The following is a 23,885-nucleotide window of genomic DNA, read 5'->3' on the forward strand; positions in this document are numbered from 1 at the left end:
TGCTGGAACACGTTTGGGCCTGTTAGTTCCAGTGAAGGGAAATTGTAATGCTACAGCATCCTATACAGTTATGTGCTTCCAACGTTGTGGCAACAGCTTGGGGAAGGCCCACATATGGGTGTGCTGGTCAGATGTGCACAAAGCTTTGGCCATATAGTGTAACATAAAACAAATCAGATATGCATGGTATAGCTACTATGTGTACATATGTATTATATAATTATGTATCTAAAAAAAGCTGAGGCTAGTATGACCAGAAAATCAGTGGAATACTAGTCTGAAAAAAAAAAATCATCATAATCACCTTTTTCATTTCATCTAAAAAGGTGATGGTGTGTTGACATCAAAAGTGAACGTAAACCCTCAAGTCCAGCAGATTTTAAAAATTGCTACACATACCTTGCTGTCATTTTGGGACAACTTGGGAAGCTGTACCAGGCCCAGGCTTGGTGGGGATCCAGGGGGATGCACTGACAATAAAAACTCTATCTGATCAAACATGTTTGTTAATAAAAAAAAATAAAAAAAAACATCATCCATGATGACCTTTCCAGTAGAGGTGTGCCACAGGACTGGGATCCTGTAGAACCCAACAAAAAAGTTGCAGGAGTAGGTGGGTTTTACTTTCACCCACCCAGGACTGTGAAGTCAGATATGAAGCACGTTCATTAACATGGGAACATAGTGGTCATTTACTGGATTCATTTATTTTTGGTAAATGCTTTATTCTCGTTAGCGTTGCTGTGTTTTAAATCACTAATATTACTTGAGTGTCTGTGAAAGTGGCAGCAGGATGCATGTGCTTAATCCAGGTGATTATGACCATAAAACTGCACAGCTTAGTGCCTGATCTAACTGGACTGAATCACCACATAGAAAACAAAAGTACCTGATTGAACGAGTGGCTTTTTTGGCTAATAGACGAATGGAATCAGGTGTTCAGTTTGTAAAAACAGAACTCAGTGATGCAGTACTGAAACCTTCAGCCACTAGTTGGTTAGTTGGTTATTATAAAATTTTCTGTGGTATAATATTCCTGATCTTCTCACCAATAAGACATTAGTTCCCTCTGCTGGCAACAAATTCACATTGCATGTACAGTGCTCTGAGCCAGCACAGATAGGACATATGTTAAATAATGTTTGGTTTTATTCTTTCAACTAATATTTCTTCTTACATTTCAAAAGAAAAATCACTACTTCCTCCTCACTACATTTTCACACACACTACATCTCTTTCTCTCTCTCTCTCTCTCTCTCTCTTTCTTTATATATATATATATATATATATAAAAAAGGCCACTTTTTAACTTTACATACGTACATACATACATACATACATACATATATATATATATATATATGTATGTATGTATGTATGTATGTATGTACGTATGTAAAGTGAAAAAGTGGCCTTTTTTAGCTTAAAGGATTTGATCTAATTCCATTAAAAGCTAAACTTGAACAGACGTGACATTGAGAATGAGACCCAGTATCCAATACCAGTATTGTTACAGCCAGCTGTTAGCATTCAGGTAGTTTGTATCATCACAGTTATCATGCTTGAGAGATTAGGAATAAAGCTGTTGTTAGGTAGCATTAGCTAATTTTGGTTCCTTGGTGAAAGGAGTGCTATTTACCAGCAGTAAAGAAATCATTGTGATTTGAGGGTCTTTTTCTTGTGAATCTTTTTTGTTGTTGTATTTTTTTTTTTTACCTTAAGTAAATTTGAGTTCGTACTTTTCTACTTTAATGTGAGTGCAGAATTTGCAGGATTTATTTAGATGACACTGCTCATTTTCTTGAGTAAAGAATATGGGTACTTTTAACAGTAAATCTGGTTCAGGGTGGACAGCAATTCAATAAAGAGGACAGACTAGGTAAAAAGGGATGGAAGTCTTTATTTAGCCTAATACAGTGCAATAATAAACTGTAATGCAGGTTAAACACTGAATTCTGATCTCTGAGCTCTACCTACAGTAAGCGAGGCCTCATCAACACCACTCTCTCTCCTGAAGTGTCTCCTACTGCTATCTTACAGAAAGATAGATGGTTGAAACAGTGTAAACACTACGATATCATATTCCATGATAAACAGATCTCTAGGTTAGTTCAAAGCATCATAAAAACCTTCAGTAATCTTGAAACGGGGCAGTATTTCAGGAAAGATGTGCGGGAAGAATGTGTCTTGGTCAGGTGCCATGGTCCCTGGTCGGATGGTCTTTTCTGCTCTTTGCTGGACAGGATTTCTGAGTCTAGGCGTTGTAAGATGTTGAGGATACGTTCCCACCATGGCCTGTCCAGTTGGTGTGGATGAAGTGGCCAGGCTTTGAGAGCAGCTCGTATGTGTGGGCACCGAAGTAGTCCCTCTGAGCCTGAAACGTACAGTGACAGTTATTACTGAGGGTCACTGTGTTGGCATATCACTGGACATAAACATAGGTGACTTAAAGAGGAATCTGAAGTAAACAAGCTAGATTTCCATCTCCATCCCTTTTTGCAATTTTAAATGAATTTCTTAAAAGACTGTGCAAATTAATCTGTGTTTCCATCAACTACAGTCATGTGAAAATTGGGGAAAAGGCTGTGTATGTTAAGAAAAGAAAAGTCACAAATATGACTCAAATACAACGTCAAGCTTTTCACCCATGCAGATGTACCAATAAATGTTTTGCAATTTGACCTGGTAAAATTCCTGCCAATGTTCTGCTAAATCCTCAGATAAAGAAAAGATAACAAGAATGAAATCAATCTACAAGTTACTGGAAACATGTCTGGACTGAGAAACGGGTAAACTTGTGTTCATCTAGACAGGATGAAATTAACCCAAAAATGACATTATAAACGTATAGCATTGTTGTCATATAGGCACTGAACGTGAGCTCTTGTTCTGCTTGACCCATCAAAATTACAGCTCCAAGTGTGAAAAATGGGATCTACCAACATGGCCAGGTTTTATGTCGGTGAAAGGGCTTTAGTCATGTTGGTGCTGTGGTCAGTGCAGCAGTGTGAACAGATCTGTGCTGGAGTAAAGGCCTTACCTGCAGCAGGTTAGCGGGGAGCATGGCGTGTCTGTAGCCATCGTAAAAGGACAGTGCGGTGGTAAAGGAAGGCATTGGGATTCCCAGCTGAACTCCTGTACTCACAACTCGCCTCCATGACTCCTACAGCACAGGAGAGATACAGACTTGTGCTATTAACACCCGTGTACTGAGACTGTAGCTTGCAGTGAGAGTATTACTGTCCAATTTATTATAACATCATTTTAAATTATTTATAATTTTCTGTTTAAACAGCCTCAAGGCCTCTCCGCTCAGACTAGCCAGATGTTCTGTACCTGACAGTCCTGTACTGCCTTACTGAAGAAGCTGTCTAGTAGCAGATTCTGCAGCTCTGGATCTCGGTCAAAGGCCTCCTTTATTTTCCCCAAGAACACACTAAAGATATAAAAAGAAGCAAGATGTAATTCTGTCTGCTTAATGAAATAGAATAAATATATACAGTGCTTCACTGTGCCTGAGAGTAAAGGGTCCATAATGTCAGAATAGTTTTCCCCCTGATGTTTTAATGTTTTTTTATTTAGACTGTAAGCCCTGAGAAAATCTGAAATCTGCATCTAGTACAGTTTCATCACATTATCATGATGTTAAAATATTGTTTATAATCAATGATAAAATTTTTACAGATCCTTTTCAGTAGGTTTACATTTAATATTGTGGAACATCTGCAAAATAAGTTCGTTCTTGTCATCACTTATGTTATAGCAGCTATAAACGGTCATTCCCTCACCATCAAAATGAGGCAGCTTGTCATGTTACTGAGAAACCCCAAAGGCCTAAAGACATTCCAGTGGTGAAAAACATAAAGAAATTGCTTTACCTCTGAATGTTACAAAGCACTGACACTGGAGACTCCTTCCAAAAATGCAAAATAAATGTCTCCTTATAGAAAACGTCACCAATAATTACACACACTTTTTAATCTGTTTATGTGGAGTGTCCACCATACAAGTCCCTGTGTAGGCTGTAACTATAGAAACGAACTATAGAAAAGTGCATTAATGTAAACCTGTGATTTGCCTTTCAGTCTGAACTTCTGTCAGATCCGCTATTAAAGAAAATTACATAGCACCTCCTTACCAATCAGATTTGAGCAACAGCGCTATGATATAAGGGATGATAAGACACATATTTCTGCATAAGTTTGAAACAACGACAGGTTACAAAACACTTTTTTCAAAGAAAGCATCAGCTTTTAGCAACCTGCAAAATACTTTTCATCTTGCTTAAAAGCCTACTAGAATGCTAATAAATATTTAGAAATATTGGGGGTCTGCTTTATGAATATTAATGACTTGTGGCTGGTCTCATTGAAAACAGGCTATTAAAATATATAGGCAAAGTTTAGTGCAAAAAAAATGAATGAAAGGACAGTCTACTGCCCTTTACTGTAAAAAACTTCAAAAAAGTATGTTCTTGAGGGCAAAAATTTTTTAAAAAATAATAATGTATAGCCTGGAAAAAAAGAGTAATGATTTTGTGTTTTAAATATTTATTATTATGTGTATATTATTTCCATGTGTTTCCACATGGGCCTCAGATCAGCTTTAGTGCTCATTAAAGATTTTATTTTATTTCATTTCTATGTGCATTTTTGTACTGTGACAAACATACATCTTTATTATAATGTTTTTCCTGTAACTGTTTAATACGGTTCCTAGCACAGCCGTGTCTAATGTTACCTCACCAGATAAAACGCAATGTTTTTCAGTGAACTGAAACATTAACTCTGCTTCCTCATGAGTTATTTCACTGTTGCAACACTGGCTGGTGACAATGAGGTCCAGTATCATTTCACTGCATTGTGTCTCAGCAAACAGCTCAGTGTGCTCTAGAGTCTAAGATTACACACACTTTATTTTCTGACCCTGTGTCTGAGAAAGTCGTAGCTCACCTCCGGATGATGCAACCACCTCGCCACATCAGAGCAATTCCTCCATAATTAAGAGACCAGCCGAACTCTTTAGCCGCCTGGCGCAGGAGCATGAAGCCCTGAGCGTAGGAAATGATCTTGGAGGCATATAGAGCCTGGAAAGGAAATGATTAGTGCACATTATAATGACGCAAGTCCAGAATGTCTGAAGTCATTAAGCTTCTATACAAAGATAGTACACAACAAATCTAAAATCCTAGTCAATTGTTTCATTTTGTTGATCAGAAATCATATAATGAATTAGCTAAACCTTAGTTCTTCACTGACCTTTCTAATGTCTTCAAGAAACTGAGTCTTGTCCCCAGTAAATTTGGCCCCCTGGGGCCCTGTGAGGCTCTTACTGGCCACGACTCTCTCCTCCTTCAGAGCAGAAAGACATCTGGCAAAGACAGCCTCTCCTGTGAGACAGAAACAACAGACAAGCACCTTTTAGAGCTCAGACGGCTACAGCTACAGCTACAGCTCTCAATTATAGACTTCTGGCCTGATAAGGAAGTGCAGTAAAATTAAAGCATTAGCTCCAGGTTCAGACAGCACACACATATACATACAGCATCTTTACTGAATATTACATAACACAGAGACTGCACTTCAAATGAACATTTCTGCAACAGAGAAACTCTAATACACACCATTGATTTGTACTAATTAGCCAGTAAATATATCAATGAATTGATGGGGCTCAAGTAGGGATAGAAAAGATTGAAAGAGTCTGCATTAATGCACAAAATGACAGAACCAAGTTTTTACATAGGCTTTATGTGACCAAAGCATTATTCATTCATTCATCAACAGTAACAGCTTTATCTTGAACAGAAGAAATGAAATTGGCGTGTGTCCCAGGAATACATGGAGCAAGACGGAAATATACAGACGCAGAGCACCATGCAGACACACACACACACACACACACACACAGGCGGGGCAATTTAGAGTCACCAATCCATCTAAAATCATGTTTTTTGGCAAAGGGGAGGAAAACGGAGAACCCGAAGGAAATCTATGTGTACACGGGAGAACAGGAGAAACTCCACACATACAGTAAGCTGAGCTCAGGTTTGAACCTGGAACCCAGGAGCTGTTAAAAGAAGAAATGTTAAGACTACCAAACATTTCTGATGCAAAAGTGGATAAAGATGAAATACATTACATTTTGTGGTTTTCTTGACAGCACCAATTGGACTAAATTATAATATAAGCGATAGATATAAAAAATCCCAATATGTTGGTACATCAGGTGTCTAGTGTGATGTGGCACTACTAAGAAAACCCAGACACAGCAAATAATACAATACAGGTTGCTTTACAGTTAAATGCCTTGCCTAAAAATGTAGCCATTGTGTCAATATGCATTAGAATGGCAATGATTAATCAGGTCTGCTTTTGTGAAAGCAGGGTTTGCCACATTAACAAACATTCCCAGCCACCGCAGCACACAGTTGTGTAAGCATGACGCTGTAGGATTAGCAAGGTTACACTGATGACACGTTTAAAGCAGGTGGAGGGAAGAGGAAAATCAGCATGTCATCATGAGATAAACACTGCACTGCCAAGAGAAATCCTTCGCTCCTCATTGCGCAATCGCGTCTGCCTTCTCGTTTCCCCTCACCCGACCTCTGAAAGGCTAAAAACAGCCTTTTGTTTCCTACCCAGATTCCCATGTCCAAATATTTCTCCTTCAGATGAGCACATTAGAAAACTGAAAATGTAAACTGAAAATTTTCAAGCCAATTAAAAGGAAAAAACAAAACAAAAAAAAACACGTTGTTCAACCCAGTCTCTATTTAGAGTCTATCTTCTGCAGTCTATATGCAATTGCCATGGACATGAGGAAATAATGGAAAGCCTGTTTTCTCCAAATTCACTCACAATGGAAGTCTAAATGCAGTTGTTGGGGCTTCCCCAGCAAATTTCAGTTCTCAATACAAAGAAATATGTTGAAATTCATGTCCATTTATTGCATAGAAACACTACAGAAACAATGGTTCAAATCAAGTCAGGAAAAAAAAAACTTTATTCTTGGAGCAAAACCACACTTTTTTTTTTTTTCAACCCCACATTAAAGGCCATGCCTCACCACAAAACCTAACCCTAATACCAGTACATACCGATGAGCGTGACAGGTACGCCATACTCCAAAGCAGAGATAGCTGTCCATTTCCCGGTTCCCTTCTGCCCTGCGCTGTCTCTGATTTTGGGCAGCAGATGAGTGCCATCAGAGTCCTTGTACTTCAGAATGTTTGCAGTGATCTCAATAAGGAAGGAATCCAGCTCTGTTTTATTCCACTGGTCAAAAGCCTGACGAGAAAGCAGTGAGTAATGCCTTACAATGCCATAAAGGAGGAAATCAGGCTTTTTAAAATGAAAGAACCTGATTTGCTTTGAAAGAAAAAAGATTAAAGAACAAGGAAATGCAAGTTCACATTATTAACAGGTAAAGGAGGAAATGGGTTGCGACTCACCTTCGCCATCTCATCATGATCCATACCCAACACATCTTTCATCAGGTGGTAGGCTTCACAGATCAGCTGCATGTCACCGTACTCGATGCCGTTATGGACCATCTTTACAAAGTGTCCCGCGCCCTCATCACCAACCTGAGCATCAGATTAGAATGAACCTATTATTGATATTACTGATTTCTGTATATTCTGTACAGTATACAGATTCCTCTTGATCAATTTTTATCTCTCATTACTGTATGTATGTATGTATGTATTATTATTAGTAGTAGTAGTATATTTAATTACACGATATGTAATTACATACACATAACAATCTGGCACTTTATGTTGACCAGCCTTCTTTTTATCCATTTTATGTCTATTTATATCCTATAACTGAGTAAGATGGTTAATAATCATGACCTTGACACTCACCCAGTCACAGCATGGCTCCCCTGTGCCCACCTTAGCAGCAATGCTCTGAAAGATGTCCTTTATGTGTGGCCTGTCCAAGTGAAAGTAAACTCATCAGTAATCACAAAAAATAATCTGAGAGTGTATAGCTGAAAGAATAAAGCTCTCACCATGCTTCCTTGTGTCCGCCAGGCATCAGTGACGGCCCGTAGCGTGCCCCTTCCTCTCCTCCACTCACTCCGCTGCCCACAAACAACAGGCCTTTCTCCTTTAAGCTTTTACACCGACGCTGCACACAGATGCATGTACATGTCTTTCACATTCTGAGCCGTGTACAAACCTCAAATGTGTGTGGAACTGTACTGGACTTACTGTTGTGTCCCGGTATTCAGAATTGCCCCCATCGATGATGATGTCTCCAGACTCCAGAAGAGGCACCTGTTGAACAACATATGGAAGGTATGGTGATTTTACAAGACTACACAGACACTGACATAACGACAAGTCAATACTCAGGATGACATTACCAGCTTGTCTATGAAATCATCGACAGCTTGCCCAGCCTTGACGAGGAGAATGATGCGTCGAGGGGTCTTCAGTTTAGAGACCATTTCCTGCAGAGACTCTGCACCAATCACTTTAGTGCCTTTGGCTTCGTTCTTCAAGAAATCATGCACCTTAGACACTGTCCTGTTGTAAGCACATACCTGAAGGACGAAAGGAAGTCGATTTCAACACATCAGTAAGAATCTGGGAAACAGACAATATGACGAAAGGAAAGGAAGTAAACAGGAACCGTGCTGCAATCACTTACAACGAAGCCATGATCGTTCATGTTCAGGATCAGATTCTGCCCCATCACGGCCAAACCAATGAGAGCAATATCCGCTCTGTGCAATCAGGAAATATACGAAATTAAAGAACAAGAAGTAAATAAAATAAACCATTGAGAGTGAATAGCAACAATGTAAGCATCCGAATGATTCAACAGGTGAGCTGTAACTGCTTCTGTACTCCTCTGATGGGTTTATAATGGGATTAAAGATGTCCTTCAGGCACCTGATGCTCTCTGATGGTAACAAGCTGTGTTTTAACGCTGATGTAATATTCATAAATACCACAATTCAGTTATTCACACTGATTATATCCTGCAACTAAATCAATAATGATCAGACTTCTCAAAGCTATTATAAACTATATTATAAACTAGAAACTATAGCAATTATAAATTATATTAAACTATTATACCCTGATGGGGAAATATTTATGCTAAAGTACTAGATTAATTTACAGTAGGAAGTGGAACAATATGCATTAATAAATTAACACTAAATTAATTAGCAAAATTAAGATACAACTTTAAATCACTGTCAGTCAGTAAAAATCAACAAGGGGTGGGGTTTGTACATTTCTACATGTTTCAGACATGTTTTAATTGATCAGAGATGATCTAATCCCAAATGGCCCTTTATTTTATACATAGTGCACTACATAGATTATATTATACACGATGAAGTGCGCATAGGGAATACAGAGACATTGGGGATTTCACCGATTTCGGCTCTCACCAAATTAAAAAGCCCAGCGAATTTACTTTTTTGTTCCTCCCGAGCCGAATAGTTCGGATTAAAATGTACAAGTACATTAAGAAAGAGCACTTACTGCGCCATGGCTGAAGAGGATTTCTTTATAAAAGTGCACTGCGGTAGACGGATCTTGCTGCCACTTAGCCACACTTCCTTATTCCCTGCTAGTCTATGAGACCTGCCAGCCAATGGGCTCACTCGCTACCTGACGTCATGCCGTAGCAACGGTTTTAACTTCCTCGCTCTCACTGATTGGTGGAGAAATTCTGACCTGAGAAAAAAGATCGTTGATTGGCTGAAAGACGAGGTCACGCCCCTCGTGAGTGATACTACTGATTTTCTTTTCGATCCAAAAAAAATGTGAAGACTAGAATACCGATACCAATCCTTAGAAAAGAGAAAAGTTGCAGTTTCTACAAAGAATTTGCAAACAGGGATATCAAGACTTGTTGTGGAAAGAATAATTCCAGACTGTTCAAAATTGGGTCTTGTTTAGCTACAGAAGCCATGTACATCCCTGACAATTAGGGTTAGCAATTAAATGTGAGCAAAATCCCGCATTTTTTTAAGGATATTATTTTAAATAGCCTATGACAATTCATTTTACAAAGTTAATAATGATGAAATATGTAAAGCTGTTGAATGTACAAGCACTTTATAGCATATTTTAGTGTTGTTTTTGGGATGTTTTCTGTGGCTATATTTACCACTGGCAACCTTTGACACAGAGACCTGGCAACCCAGGACACTGAAGTGGCCAAGCTTGTATATAAATGCAAGTGAAATGTGAATTCAGTACAGATTTTTTTAAACTGCATTTAGAAAAAAAAGATTTTTTTTCTGCATTTTCCTGATCTGAGTTCATAGTTATTATATGATGGATGGTGTGTTTTGTCAGGATTTGGTGCAGCTCTGTACAGCAGTTTACACACAGTCTAGTAAACAAACCAGTGAAACTGAGTGAGAGAGTGATTTCACACACACACACACACACACACACACAAGGGAAACTAGTGTTCAATCTTCTACATTTATTTCATTTACCATTTCAGCCTGACAAGAATGTTTTTGTTTTTTTTTTACTCAGAGAAATAAGCTTATTATTTTTTTTTTTCTTGTTTTAACATTGGTTATTTTATATGTAATTATTTAAGCTTGGTTTTATGTTCTATTTCAGCATCCGTGTGAATGTGCAAACTAAGAATTTCTCTGCACAAGGAAGCTTGGGCATACCACAGTGAAGTTCTTGAATCTAATGTTACTAAATGGTGTGTGTGTGTGTGAGAGAGAGAGAGAGAGAATGTTTTATTAATAAAAAAAATTAAAATGAAATAAAATTTTATTTATCTCCTGCATGATAAAAAAAAAACGCACAGAATCGATATTCTTATATTAGGTCAATGTCTGGATCGAAAGTATCGACACTTCAGTATCAACTGGCCCATCTCAGGCCAGGCCCACACCGAAAAGACCACAACACAATAACATGAAACTGTTTCTTACACCAACCAGCTCAACCAGCTCTGGGAGCAACACCCCACCCCACACTTCAGGGGTTTCTTCCAGGTACTCCGGTTTCCTCCCCCAGTCCAAAGACATGTGTTGCAGGCTGATTGGCATCTCTAAATTGTCCATAGTGAGTGTGTGTGTAAGTGTGTGTGTCACTGCCTTGTGCCCCGAGTCCCCTGGAATAGGCTCCAGGCTCCCTGAAACCCTGTGTAGGATAAACAATACAGAAAATGGATGATGGAATCATAGAGGTTTTTATGGCTCATTAGATCCAAATCGACATTTTATAATCATGTCTGAGGAGTATGCAGTATCCTGAAATTCCACAGCACAAAAAATTTACAATCATCCTCATAACATCGTAGCACGATTTGCAATACACTGTATGTTTTATTATGCAATTTGCACTGTTCATCACACATGCAATCTTGAAAGTATTGTGCAATCATTTTTTTTCCACTTATGTGAAATCTCTTGATTTATTATTGTCTTGTATGTTGTCTCTTGTTTGTTTGTTGTATGCGCTTTATGTTAACCGTACAGGCGTGCCACTGTAGCATAAGAATTTCATGGTTTCTCGTATACTCTGTATTCTGGAAACATATGACAGTAAAATGAACTTGACACTTGACACAGCTTTTAGTCCTTGTTTAGTACTCTATACACTTAGTTAAAAAAAAAAAAAAAAAAGGTTCCATATAATATTTCATATAATACCCTACATGGTTCTTCATTTTGATCCTCTGGGGAACAGAGCGTTTCCCTTTCCCAAATGGTTCCATGTAGAACCACTTTAGAAGCCAAAATTGTTAACCAAGAATACCGGAGAAAGATTTTTGCTTATGCCACTATAAATAATACCTTTTATACCTTTCATAGCGCACTATCGATAGGAAGACATGTGGGAATAAGCTATAGGTTGGGGATATAGAAATAACCAGTTTATAGGACTTGGCAGTGGGACACGGTTTCAGACAGAGCTTGTTTTTTATAGCATTTTCCCCGCTCCTATGCACCTACCACATTCCATGAAGGGCAGAGCAAGAGGACTTGAACATTTCCAAGAAACAGTACTTGAACAGTTGCTGATACATTAAACCGAGTTCCCTGTTTTCATTATGCACCTTGTTTTTGGATGCTACCGAGGCTGGCATTAAACAAGATGGAAAAAACTCCCAGACACTGCTGTTGACAACATGTCCTCCATCCATTATTACATTATAACAAGCTTCCATGCTGCACGCTCTCAGTTTCAGAATCAATGGTTTCAATTGAGCCACCAGCTCGTCCACATGAGTACATTTTAAAGATTCGCAAATAGTGTAAAATGATGGGCATATTTATATATTTTACACATCCATTACACCAATTTATTTCCTTTCTTCATAAATAGAGTGGCCTAAAGCATTGAAGTTGGAAATTTAATTTGTAGCATGTGTATGGCTGTTAATTAAAACATGGTTAGATGCATTCTTTGCCACTCAAATAAAAAGCCTAAAACTAGCTAAGTCCTGTTTTAACTATGGCAAAACGAGTAGCTGACTACTACAGTGAAAGTGATGTAGTCTAACAAGCAAAATGATCATGTACATTCAGGTAGCTGTTTGAGTACTGAAACTTTAAAAGAAAGAGACGGGTGAGGTTTCCTCTGCTAATGCACTGGATGGACTTTATTGTTACCTCATTCACTAAACAGATCAATGGTGCAAGATTACCATACACAGAATTAAGTTGTCTGCATTACACATCTAGGCTATACAGCGAATGGATTATAAGTATTACAAATACAGGAGACATATTTACATTTTAATTCAAGCTCCATACAACATGTAATATTTACAAAATAAGTATGAAAATGAAGCCAATCTGACAAATAATGTACAGTGTTAATGCCTTGGTTTAGCTTGTTGTCTTTCAACAAAACGAGTGGGAGTTTAATAAAAGGAGGCCTCTGAGAGGGAGTGTATACCAGAGTGGTTCTGAAGGCAGCATGGGAAAATGCAATACAGTGACAGAGAAACAAAGATTAAATGGTATAGCATGAGTAATGATTAATTCTGGAATACCTCTAAAAATATAGTCCCTGATATTAGAAAATAAATCTAAACAGTATCCCTCCCCGCATCATCATAACTCTGAAGTACACACCTGAACTCAAACTGGGTTTGTAGGAGTGGCGCAACCAAATGAAAGCAACAGGAAGCACTACAGTGACTCAAGCTGGCAGTTTTAAAAAAAAGTTTTCCCTTTTGTTCTTACACCAATGCAATTAGTGAATATTTGTCAGTGACATCCCAGAAGTACATTCAAAATCCACTTCCAACAGTAACACACCACATAATCCCAGCTGATCTTATCCCATCTTGTTCATATTTGAGTAAACACCAGAAATCCACTTCAGGCTTTATTTGATCTGTTAGTCATCACCTGTTAAATGTGCAAAGAACTGCAAATTAATATATACACTGCAAAAAAAAAAAAAAAAAAAAAAAAAAAAAAAAAAAAAAAGAACACATGATTCCTGTCTTGGTCTATACAGTTATACTATACAAACGAGAAACGCTTTGCTCTGTCAAGACTTGTGCAACTTGTCCATATGCTCTTGCAGTTCATTCTATCATATCTTCCTTCAATATTAAAATTATGACGAAATGATGGCATGACAAAACCCCTTTCTCCTTAAAATGTCATAAGAAATAAATATATGTGCAGATAACATTTTAAACAGATGCCTTTTCTCATCACTTTGTCATTTCTGTTTCTCGGGTTGGCTGACCTCAGAACAGGATCGTCTTGGTCATTTTGCTTTGTTATTCCAAAGCTTTCACATGACGTTAAGACTAAAGGTTGTCATGAGAGCCATCATTTTGACTTTGCTTCATTGGAAAGGCAGGCCTTACACTAAGCTGAAAGTCTGCATTAGCTTTAGAGATTATGTGAAGCACACAGCCTGCTGGTTGGCTGGCCAGAGGCTTTCTGTGCGCCAAGTCACGTATATCTCCTTGTCAAAACCATCCAGCATTAATGCAAGGCAAAGACTGAAAGACTAATCAGTTATGTCTTCCAAACTAATTCTTCTAATCGCATCAAACATTAACAGAGCAAATCTTTTCATGATAAATTAAAAAGCATGAGCATATATTCTATCCTTTTTCTATGTGCTACCCTGCAAAATAATTAATCCTTCAAACAGTGTTTGACCAAAATCTACTTCAGTGATCCATCTGTGTTTGTGTCAATGTGCAAAACTTTCAGCTGGATAAAAAAACAAAAAACAAAAAAGCCCTTCTTACAACAACCTGCTTCAAATTTAAGTTAATGAGATATAAAACAAGCAGCATTAGAAAGAATAAGTTAAGATAATGAGTACAATAATTAGTTAACAAGGTTAAAGTCATATGTTCAGGTTCAACATGGTCATGGAGCTATTTTCTGATGGAGAGCTAAGAATCTGGTTCACCATCACTGTATCATTATTGAACTAAGCTCCAGTATCAGTACCACAGTCCTGTGGATATCAAATCCACCTGGCTAAAATAACTGCTGCGATCTCGTAATAAATAAAAGATCATGTGGACAACAGCACGAGAGGAATGTCTCTTGTTTCAGAATGACTAGCATGAAAGCGCGAGAATCCTTAAAAGTATTTACAAATGACCTTCATCTCGTCTAATCACTTTGTTCTTTTCTGTGACTCTTATTTTAAATATTAGATTTTCTGAAGTAAATGCTGAGCAGATGAACTGCATAAATGTCAGGGAAATAGTGTTCTCTTTCAGTCATTCCTCCTCTAGTGCTACATTTGTAATGCACCTTTACAAATGGGTACGTGTTATCCCTTTACTACACAGATTTAAATTAATGCTAAGCAAATGCACCGTGCTGGAGCACTGCCTGTGGACCACAGAAACGAAATCTGTCCACATTCTTCATCCAGGTCCATAGTTAATACTCATAATAAATGCTGACTGCTCCCAGATTTAGTCATACACATAAAGTTCATGCCTTCGCCCTTATACGTCTCCTTCTCTTCCAGTGTTGGGACATCTACTCACTAGTGTAAAAACTACTGAGCTATTATTTTCTATGAGAGAAATATTTCTTTTCAGATAGTCATATAGTGTATTTTATCTATGTTCAGTGGTACTCTGTGAGGCTTTGTAAGCAAACTGCTCATATCCTGAGGACTGCTGCTGTGGCCATGCGGGAGAAAATGTACCTGACTCAACAGATAACACTGATAAAGACGATCGTTACAGACGAGTAATAACTCAAATAGAGAAGAGAAACTGCTCGGAAGAATCGTGCACACACAAACAGACTATTACGACATGCTACTAGAAGAAGGTTCCGCTATGGCAGAGAACGAAAACTTAAAGACAGAAAGGATCCAAACAAACGAAATAGCGAGAGGTTAGGAGAGAGAAAGAGGGAGAGAGGGGGAAAGGGGGAAAGTGGGTGTTCAGAAACTCAAGAGTTCATTTGCTGGAGAGGAGACTTAAGCCACAGGTCTACATATAAGAGAAAACCATCAAGAATCACAAAGTTTTAATAAGTGTTAACACTCGAAGGCTAGGGAGAAGAAACAGAGCACGATCTCTTCAAACAGAGAAGCTTGTTTAGTCCTTCAGCAAAGCAGAGCGTCTTCTCGCCAGTTTGGACCTGAAGAAAAAAGAAAAGGAGATAAGAGGCAAGGGTTAAACAAAGCTGAGCTTCAGTACTAACACACACACACACACACACACACACACACACACACAGCTTTACTGCATTGTGCATCATTGGCAAAAAGGTATCAGAAGATATTCTGATATGATTTTGATACTGGGAAAAATGAAAGCTTAATATCTAGCCCCCCAAATGCAGACAGTAAAATTAAGGTCTTAATAGAAACAGAAATATTCAAAGCTTGATTTATTTCCGTCATAATTTCCATCGCATTTCCATCATAATAAGGATGATAATATAATAACATACATTAGACAGGCAGCCTTTAGTCCAATTTAATACTTTACTAATACTAATTATTTTAATACTATTTTTCTCTTGAGAACTGCTTTACACAATGTAACGAGGTACCTTATTGTTCCTGCTAGCAGCGGGTTAAAAGCATACAGCCAGTCGTTCATGTCTTTATCGTTGTTGGCCTGGAGCAGAATCCCTCTGTGCTTAGTGCACACAGCAAATGTGTTGGGAGTCTAGGAGATAAATATTAATTAGTGGTTAATTCATGTCAGTTTTTGGACACATTTTACGTGTTACCCCGAGGAGAGTAGTGATCAGTGTTTACCTTGAGCATGGCCTGCTGATCCTCACTGTACTCCACCTGAGCAGTGGACAGGTTCAGGACACCTCGCTCCACTGGGTCCTTGTCACTGTTGTAGATGAAGACATACGGGCGGCGTACTACCACAAAGTGCTTCACCCAGGAGTTCGAGCGTGGCTCCATGAAGCTCAGGTATCCCTTCTTAGACACCACAGAGCTACAGAAGGGAAAAACAGAACTATATGAATGACCAGGAGCTCATTAAATTCATAATAGCATTGTAGGAATACATTTTGCAAAAAAGGCTGCCATTAGAATTCCACTTCAAGTTTCATTAGTACAGTTCAAAATTTCCAATTCAATTTTCTTAGTGCACAGAAGCATGGCCAAATTATTGTGCATAATAATCACACATTCGCTACACATATGCTATATAGAAACTAGAACATCCCATTAGACTCTTCACCAACATGACTAACATCAAAACAGGACAAAATCAAGTTTCAGCAGTGTTTATCTGCAGACAGTTCTACCAGTCTGCCCTCTCTGTTAAAGTGTGTGACAGGACTAACCCAGGCCTCATCTCCTCAATATCGGGCACCAGGTTGAGGAACTCATGTTTGCCAGCACGAGCCAGGTATGACGTCTCCACACTGGGAACCATGGGGAAGTTCTCATAGTCCGAGCATGAGGGGCTGGTGGCGCGGGAGTTAGGTTCAGGAGTCCTGAAAAAAATCCACAGTTTAGGACCTAATGCGAAAACTCAATGTTTTTACCAAAAAAAGCCATCAAAAAAAACATGAGAAGAAGTGTTTGACTCAGGAGTGGTGCAGAATACTAGGCAGTGCATTAACTTACTTCTGGTCTGAGCCACAGCGGGAGTCTGCCAGGGAGGGGCAGGTAGAGGACGGGGTAAGTGTGGCACTGCTGAGACTGGTGACTGACGGATCTCGGCCCATGGGTGAGATATCAGACAGCTAATAAAGAGGAAGACAGAAAATAAGAATTAGGATGTACTGCTCTGAGTCACCTGCTTCAAAAGCTTTCACTGAACCAGCAGTTGTACCTGGCAGGCGCTAATGCTGTTGCACATCTGGTTATAGTCACTGTTAAATGTGTGAGTCAAAAGGCGGAGGCACTGAAAGGAAAAAAATAATTGTATAAACTGCACAGTTTATTCAATTCATGCTCTTATTAAATTACAGCAAATATACTGAGTTCAATGACATGCCTAAATTAGATACTTGAGGGTGTGTTACCTTGGTGGCCAACTCCTTCTCACGGTCCACTAGGCTCTCAATGTCGGTTGAGTCATATCCACTGCTCTCGCTGGGCGTGATGGCGCTCTCGAAGGTGGTGGAGGAGATCTGTGAGGAGATGCTGGTCGAGGTGCTCAGGGTGCCGCTGCTCAAGCTTGGAGAGACAGACTCACTTAGAGACTTCTGAGGAACTGACTCTCCCAGTTTCTCCCGCAGCAGCAGGAGGTGACGTGTTTTCTCCACCTGAACACATACACGCATACAAAGAAGATATAGAGGTTAGAGTGAAGGCTTTCCACTATAACATAACAGAAAAAACAGATTTTTCCTTCTGCTTCTAAGTGTAGCAGGTCAATATCTTAGCAGGTTTTTCCACTCCAGTTAGTATCGAGGACCAATTTTGTGGAGGATCTGTCATTGTTTGTTTTCACTTCTGAAATGTGGATTAATTGCTATGTGCAATTGTGCAAAATAGAAGACAATCAAAGAAGACATCTTTGCTCCATCTCACAACATCCCTTTATCTGCAGTTGTGAAACAGGAAGCAAGATGACCATTTGAACCAGCTGTGCTTTTTGATTCCCTGCTCTGATAGTGAATAGCTGTTCTCCACATGGATCTTAGTCGACTTTATTTACAGAGAACCTCAGACCGCCATTTTTTTCAAGTGATCATTTCTAATAGATCATTTTCTGGACTGCACCTGGGTTTGAAAACAACTGTTACACTTGACTTAACTCACAAACCAAACTAACAGTGACACTGGGTGCAGAAATGACCTCAGGTCCAGAAAAAATCTATTTTTTCCTCTCTTTTTTGCAGTTTCGAACTCAAAATTTGCATATATAATGTGTTTTATAATTTTGCCTAATTTAAACACACAGATGTGTCTCACCTCGTGCAGCTGTTCGAGTTTCTCAAGCTCCCCTTGGTGCTCGAGGATTAGACTGTCTCCTCTGGGCCTCCACCCAGCCAGGTTCTCCTCTCCACGCACGTATGCCACTGATGTATCCAGAACTTTCCGTCTTCGCCTCTGCATGCCTACACACACAAACATTTATACTTATAACCGGGAATACATAATTTCATAGCAAAATGGACTTAACTGGGAGCTACAAAGGAGGTCAGAAGAAGACAACGTACCTGGGCTTCCTGTGTCGGCCATCTTGCACAGGCTGAGCTCATAGATCCCGGTCACTCTATTGCTGTAAGCAGGATAGTGAAGGACAGAGTTTAGTTTGAGTTTAGAACACACTTTAACCATGAGAGCACTCACAAGATACAAGAAAACACACATATCCAATACTACGTTCTTAAAAGCAGAATCTCTTTCGAAAGCAAGATCCCTCAACCACCCAAACACCACTTGAAGAGTACTTGCTTTTAGTTTGATGGTCTAGATTGATTGTCACTCCAAATGAATTTTGAAGAGGTTTTAAAAACAATATTGAAAAGATACCTATAAAGGCCTTTTTCCACTGTACACAGTGCCAGAACTTTTGGCATCAGAAGACAGAAAATGCTTTTTTCCACTGACCATTTCTAAAAATTTCAGCTGGATGGTTTGCGGTACCTGCTCAAGACTTATACCTACAGAACGTAATGATGCTTGGAAAAAGAACCAAAAAGAAACTTCCAGGCCCATTGTTCCTGTTTGGACAAGTTTTTAATTCTAAGTGCTCAGTGGAAAATGCCCTATGTATTTACTTTTCATACTATATATGAAACGTGCGTATGTGTGCATGTAACCAGTTATCTGAATTCTGGATAATGAGATCTACAATGAGAAGGAGCTCACCAGTCAGGGGTTTTAGAATAGCCGCTGCCAAACAGGCTCCTCAGAGAGCGTGGAGGTGAGATCTTAGCATCTCTGGAGTAGAACACCATGCAGATGTCTTTGGTAATGATGGCAGGCTGGATGCAGTGGTCAAGCTGGAAGAAGTAAACACAGGCATGTTTAGGTCAGACTCAGTAACTATTATAGATTCGCTCAATTCATTCTTGACACTTAATGATCTAGGTTTACAGCGCTTCATCCATATTTAATCATTAACCTGGTTCTAACATTTACGCAGTGTGCCAGTGGACTGTAGTGCTGCAGTGAATAGCATATAGCTTCACGTGCACGGTGAGTGGATTAAGCTAACCTCCAGGTATGCAGACAGGGTCATATAAATCTTCTCTCCACAGGGAGTGACTCGGTTGAGCAGGAGAGAGTTGTGCAGAGAGCTGTCCCACACAGCCTCAAACCGGTAAAACGTCCTGCACAGGAGAGAGGAAAGGTCAGGACTTCTGCTCTAAAGTCTGCATGCATTAAAGCATTATAACTCTGCTCTGACAATATGCCACAAATGCAGTATATAAAGTCATTTATATGCAAACATTTCTTGTGTACATTCTTTTTAAGAGAGGGATGTGCGAGTAGAAAAAAGGAACTATGTCAATCCTGTGCACACTGTGAATATGTCTTAACTTGTGGTTGCTTTATTGCAGTGATACTGTTGCTTATACCATTCTGCAACATGTTTCACAAGTGAGCCGGTTGTGTTTTGCAGACCATACATACACACACACATACATACATACATGGTAGTAATCTTTCAGAGATGGGCTTTTTAACCATTTCCGCTATATAGATATCTGAATTTATCAACAAATTCTCTCTGAATATCCCACCAAGAAAATATTTCATAACTTATGAATTTAAAAAAAACCAAACATTTATGGTTTAAATTTAATGTTGTACACAGACGTATTTACAAGGTAACTGTATCAAAAATGGCATGGATGTGAACAGAACTGTTTCTGGCTGTTAGCCGTATAAGCAGTCACCTAAGGCCCCTGAGCCACCACACACTTAAGGGTTCACATAAGAATTGCAGGATTTAAAAATAAATAAATAAAATAGATCTGCAGCTTAGGGACCCCAAAGGTTCAGAAACAGCCCTGGGTGTGAAGCCTGTCTCTAAAACTTTGTAGGAAAAAAGCCAACACAATACATTACAGCCAATGTAAATGATAAATGGCCCAAGCACAAAACTGTGCATTTTCTATGTAATATATCAACTAGTAAAAATAAGCATAAAATGACAGTAATAATAGCCTTGCCTTTTCTCCCATAATGTCACTAAACTTTAACACGTGGTCCTGGTAATCTACGCTCAGGAAAAGCAAGGACCCTAAAAGTTTCTTCAGGTTATTCCTCAGGAAACTTTAAATGTTCTACTTAGAACCATTCAAAATATAACTTCTTCACAATGTTAGAACCATTAACCATCCAAAGAACCCTTCAAGAACCATTTTCCAAGAGTTTGATGCTACATTGTTAAAGAACACAAGAAGGTCTTCACGAACAGACATAGGGGAAGTTCACAGCCAATTAACAACCAGTCCTGCACTACGCTCTTGCAAGGAGAAAAGTTGACTCTAGAACCTTTAAGGTTCTTTGTTTTCCCCATAAGAGGAACCCTTAAAGGTTCTACATAGGACACTAAAACAGAATTTTCCTATAAGAGAACCTCCGCATACAACCACTTTATTAAGCAAGAACCCCTGACTTTCCGAAGAACCCTTAATAAAAGTTTAATCTATAATCTTTAAGGCTTCTTCAGTTTGTTCCTATAAGGGAACACTTAAGTGGAGGCACACAGCAAAGTTTCCAATTCCAGTCCTTAACACCACTAGCCTGAAGAGGTTCCCGAGCTTCTCTCAGCACACCTGATGTACTTGTAGAGGGCTGTATCAGGTGTGTGAGGGCAGGGCAGTGAGCTTTCAGGGCTGGAGTTGAGAATCCCTGATATACATAGTCACGTATAATCAATTTTTTGGTCAAAATTACACATGCCTTATTTTAATATCTGAATAATTAAAACTGATATTTAGCCAAGTTCAGATAACTGTTGATCCATAATTTCTGGACCTGCTGCTATTTGCAGAATATTTCAAGAAGCACCTTAAAGCCTGTCACTGACAATGCTCCATAAACACGGCATTGCTATGTAAACGCTAATACAGCAGTGAAACATCTGCTAATACTCTTGAGAGTTGCTCCTATTAGACCAGGGCATATCGACATCATGTTTATGCCCGACACCTCCTCTATTATTCTGCGCCAGAGGGTGAGAAAGGCTCTCGGTGCTTAAACAAGATGCTGATAAGGTCCAGTCTGACAGCCACAACACTCTGGTGTGTTAGCAGGTGTTACACCATTAGACAGATGATAATGGGGTGAAAGTCGCTGACTGTCAGGGAGTGAGTGCGTGCATGATTATTAAACTGTGAGATGCAGTGTGTGTGAATGAGGTCATGTCATATATGCTTGGGATTGAGAGCAGAAGCAGACAGACTCTGACTGAGCATGTACATGACGTGCGTGTAATCCTCAAGCTTATGGCTGTCTGGTGGAATCTATCCAGGACTCATTTTACCGCATGACCTCCTTCAGTATGTACAGCTGAAATGACACAGGTAGCAGGAGACAGGCTCATTTATACTCTATGATAATTACTTTTTTGAGTGATCATTAGCAAAATTTAAGCAAGGAATAAAACACGACTGGGGGTGCTCTAATAGGAAAATAATCAATCAATGATGGGGCTGTGTGATAATGCCTGACGAAGTTGATTTGTTCCAATAACATTCTCATGTAGTGAAGGAAAAAATATTGTCAAAGTTGGCTGTTAAAATAGATTTTTGGGCCCCAATTTACATGAGTTGTCTCCAAAGCAAGTGTAGTTACACTTAAATTAACTATACATGCATCAATAATGCGACTTCTGCAGCCTTAGATTACTGTTTTCTTTCTGACTGCTGTAAAGCACTTTGAGCTACATTTTAAATGCATGAAAGGAAAGTTTTTTAAATTAAAAAAGCTTATTAATTACTTCTGTAGAGGCATGAACCTTTTAGATGGATTACTATAGTACATCGTTTGTAATTTTAAGTTTTGACTAATGTATTATTTTGGCAAGAGGCAAGAGTTTAATTATAAATTAAATTTATATTTTGTACAAAATCCTGATTTTCTAATAATACTTTTCTTTTGGATTGTTATCAGGATGTGCCTAATTACATTACCATATCATGTGTAGAAATTACAATTAAATAAGTGGAAGGCAGTATGTAGGTAATGTTAAAGTCACACAGTCTGTGCTTTAACCTAACATGAACGCTGTGCTTTAATAAGCACACAATTCATATAATTTTGCTATGTAAATAACGTCAGGTTTAAGAAAGCCTGACACAAGCTTGTTACACAAGCAGTAGAGCTAACTAAAGGCAAGTTGACATTTCCTGGACAGTTGTAGAGCAAGAACCATTATGGTGTAGGATATTCAGTGGTCACTTAATGGTTAAGGTTCTGCTCTGGTGGCCATAGGGCTATTTTGAGCTAGACCCTGAACCATCAGTTGCCACTGGTTGAACTGCAACCTGTCACAACTGTAAGTCACTTTGTATGAAAGCATTTGCTAAATGAAAACATATTAAATAAATTCTGATGCAATCAATCAGAAAGAAAAGAGGTTAAAAAAATGTAATTGTAATAAATTTGTCTCAGTAATGTGTCCTATACTAACACAAGTCAAAATTCATACATATGTATATAAACAGGATGTACTATTACATTCCGTCTGTAACAGTGCACAACTCCTCAATAGTTACACTATAGTATGTGGACACCTGACCATCACACCCATATGTGAGCCTTCTCCAAACTGTTGCCACAAAGTTGGAAGCGCACAATTGTATAGGATGTCTCCGTATGCTGTAGCATTAAGATTTCTCTTCACTGGAACTAAGAGGCCCAAACATGTTCCAGCATGACAATGCCCCTGTGCACAGCGCGAGCTCCATGGAAACATGGTTTCCAAGGTTAGAGTTGAAGAACTCGAGTGTCCTGCACAAAGCCCTGACCTCAACCCCACTGCACTCCTTTGGGATGAACTGGAACGCCAACTGCACCCAGGTCTCCTCGCCCGACATCAGTGGCTGACCTCACTGACGCTCTTGTGGCTGAATAGTCAAATTCAATTCAATTTTATATATAGAGAGCTTTTAACAATCAACATTGTAATAATGCAGCTTTACAGAAATCCGGATATTTCAAATTTTAAATTTATCCCTAATGAGCAAGCCAGAGACAACAAGAGGAAGAAACCTTGAGAGGAACCAGATTCAAAAGGAAGCCCATCCTATTCTGTGTGAAACCAGATAATGATTATAAATTATGTCTTTTCAATAACTGTATACTATAGTCAAGTAATGATTAATGGGTTAAAAGTAACTTGAGTATGAGCATCATTAGAGTTTTAAATTTAAATCTATCATATGATAACTGAAGTTATCAACTGTTCAACGATGAAGACGAGTGTGCAAAATGTTCTTAGCAACTGCAATCTTTAGGCTTTCCAATCTCG

General features: G+C 38.9%; 2 protein-coding genes across 10 annotated transcripts in view; both read right to left on the reverse strand.

Moving 5' to 3' along the window:
- Window positions 1-1,880: 1,880 nt before the first annotated feature.
- On the reverse strand, window positions 1,881-9,660 carry pgd (phosphogluconate dehydrogenase). The gene is made up of 13 exons (XM_026920545.3): window positions 9,512-9,660; window positions 8,664-8,739; window positions 8,377-8,556; window positions 8,222-8,287; window positions 8,020-8,138; window positions 7,871-7,940; window positions 7,454-7,588; window positions 7,100-7,289; window positions 5,259-5,389; window positions 4,953-5,086; window positions 3,337-3,436; window positions 3,041-3,163; window positions 1,881-2,374 (listed from the first exon to the last, which is right to left on the reverse strand). Exons 1-13 carry the CDS (start codon window positions 9,517-9,519, stop codon window positions 2,255-2,257), a joined length of 1,452 nt encoding a protein of 483 aa, XP_026776346.1. The 5' UTR covers window positions 9,520-9,660; the 3' UTR covers window positions 1,881-2,254.
- Window positions 9,661-12,596: 2,936 nt separating this feature from the next.
- Window positions 12,597-23,885, reverse strand: part of kif1b (kinesin family member 1B) — an 87,018-nt gene continuing 75,729 nt past the window's right edge. For all 9 annotated transcript variants that reach the window (XM_053240999.1, XM_053241000.1, XM_034311824.2 and 6 more), the window contains 11 exons: window positions 19,617-19,731; window positions 19,268-19,401; window positions 18,613-18,674; window positions 18,365-18,510; window positions 17,470-17,712; window positions 17,277-17,348; window positions 17,069-17,187; window positions 16,783-16,935; window positions 16,235-16,427; window positions 16,024-16,142; window positions 12,597-15,606 (listed from right to left, as the gene is read on the reverse strand). In XM_053240999.1, coding sequence (XP_053096974.1) covers window positions 15,564-15,606; window positions 16,024-16,142; window positions 16,235-16,427; window positions 16,783-16,935; window positions 17,069-17,187; window positions 17,277-17,348; window positions 17,470-17,712; window positions 18,365-18,510; window positions 18,613-18,674; window positions 19,268-19,401; window positions 19,617-19,731 — 1,399 coding nt within the window. In that variant the 3' untranslated portion in view covers window positions 12,597-15,563. The remainder of the gene's footprint in view (window positions 15,607-16,023; window positions 16,143-16,234; window positions 16,428-16,782; window positions 16,936-17,068; window positions 17,188-17,276; window positions 17,349-17,469; window positions 17,713-18,364; window positions 18,511-18,612; window positions 18,675-19,267; window positions 19,402-19,616; window positions 19,732-23,885) is intronic.

Source organism: Pangasianodon hypophthalmus, chromosome 16, assembly GCF_027358585.1.
Source record: "Pangasianodon hypophthalmus isolate fPanHyp1 chromosome 16, fPanHyp1.pri, whole genome shotgun sequence".
NCBI classification, from domain to species: domain Eukaryota; kingdom Metazoa; phylum Chordata; class Actinopteri; order Siluriformes; family Pangasiidae; genus Pangasianodon; species Pangasianodon hypophthalmus.

What these genes read in the sequence shown, in the direction of transcription:
- pgd (XM_026920545.3), bottom strand. An exon ending in ATCATGATGAGATGGCGAAG is followed by an intron (nt 7,290 to 7,453) that starts GTGAGTCGCAAC and finishes CTTTCTCGTCAG; the next exon opens with GCTTTTGACCAGTGGAATAA. An exon ending in AGGCAGTACAGGACTGTCAG is followed by an intron (nt 3,164 to 3,336) that starts GTACAGAACATC and finishes CCTGTGCTGTAG; the next exon opens with GAGTCATGGAGGCGAGTTGT.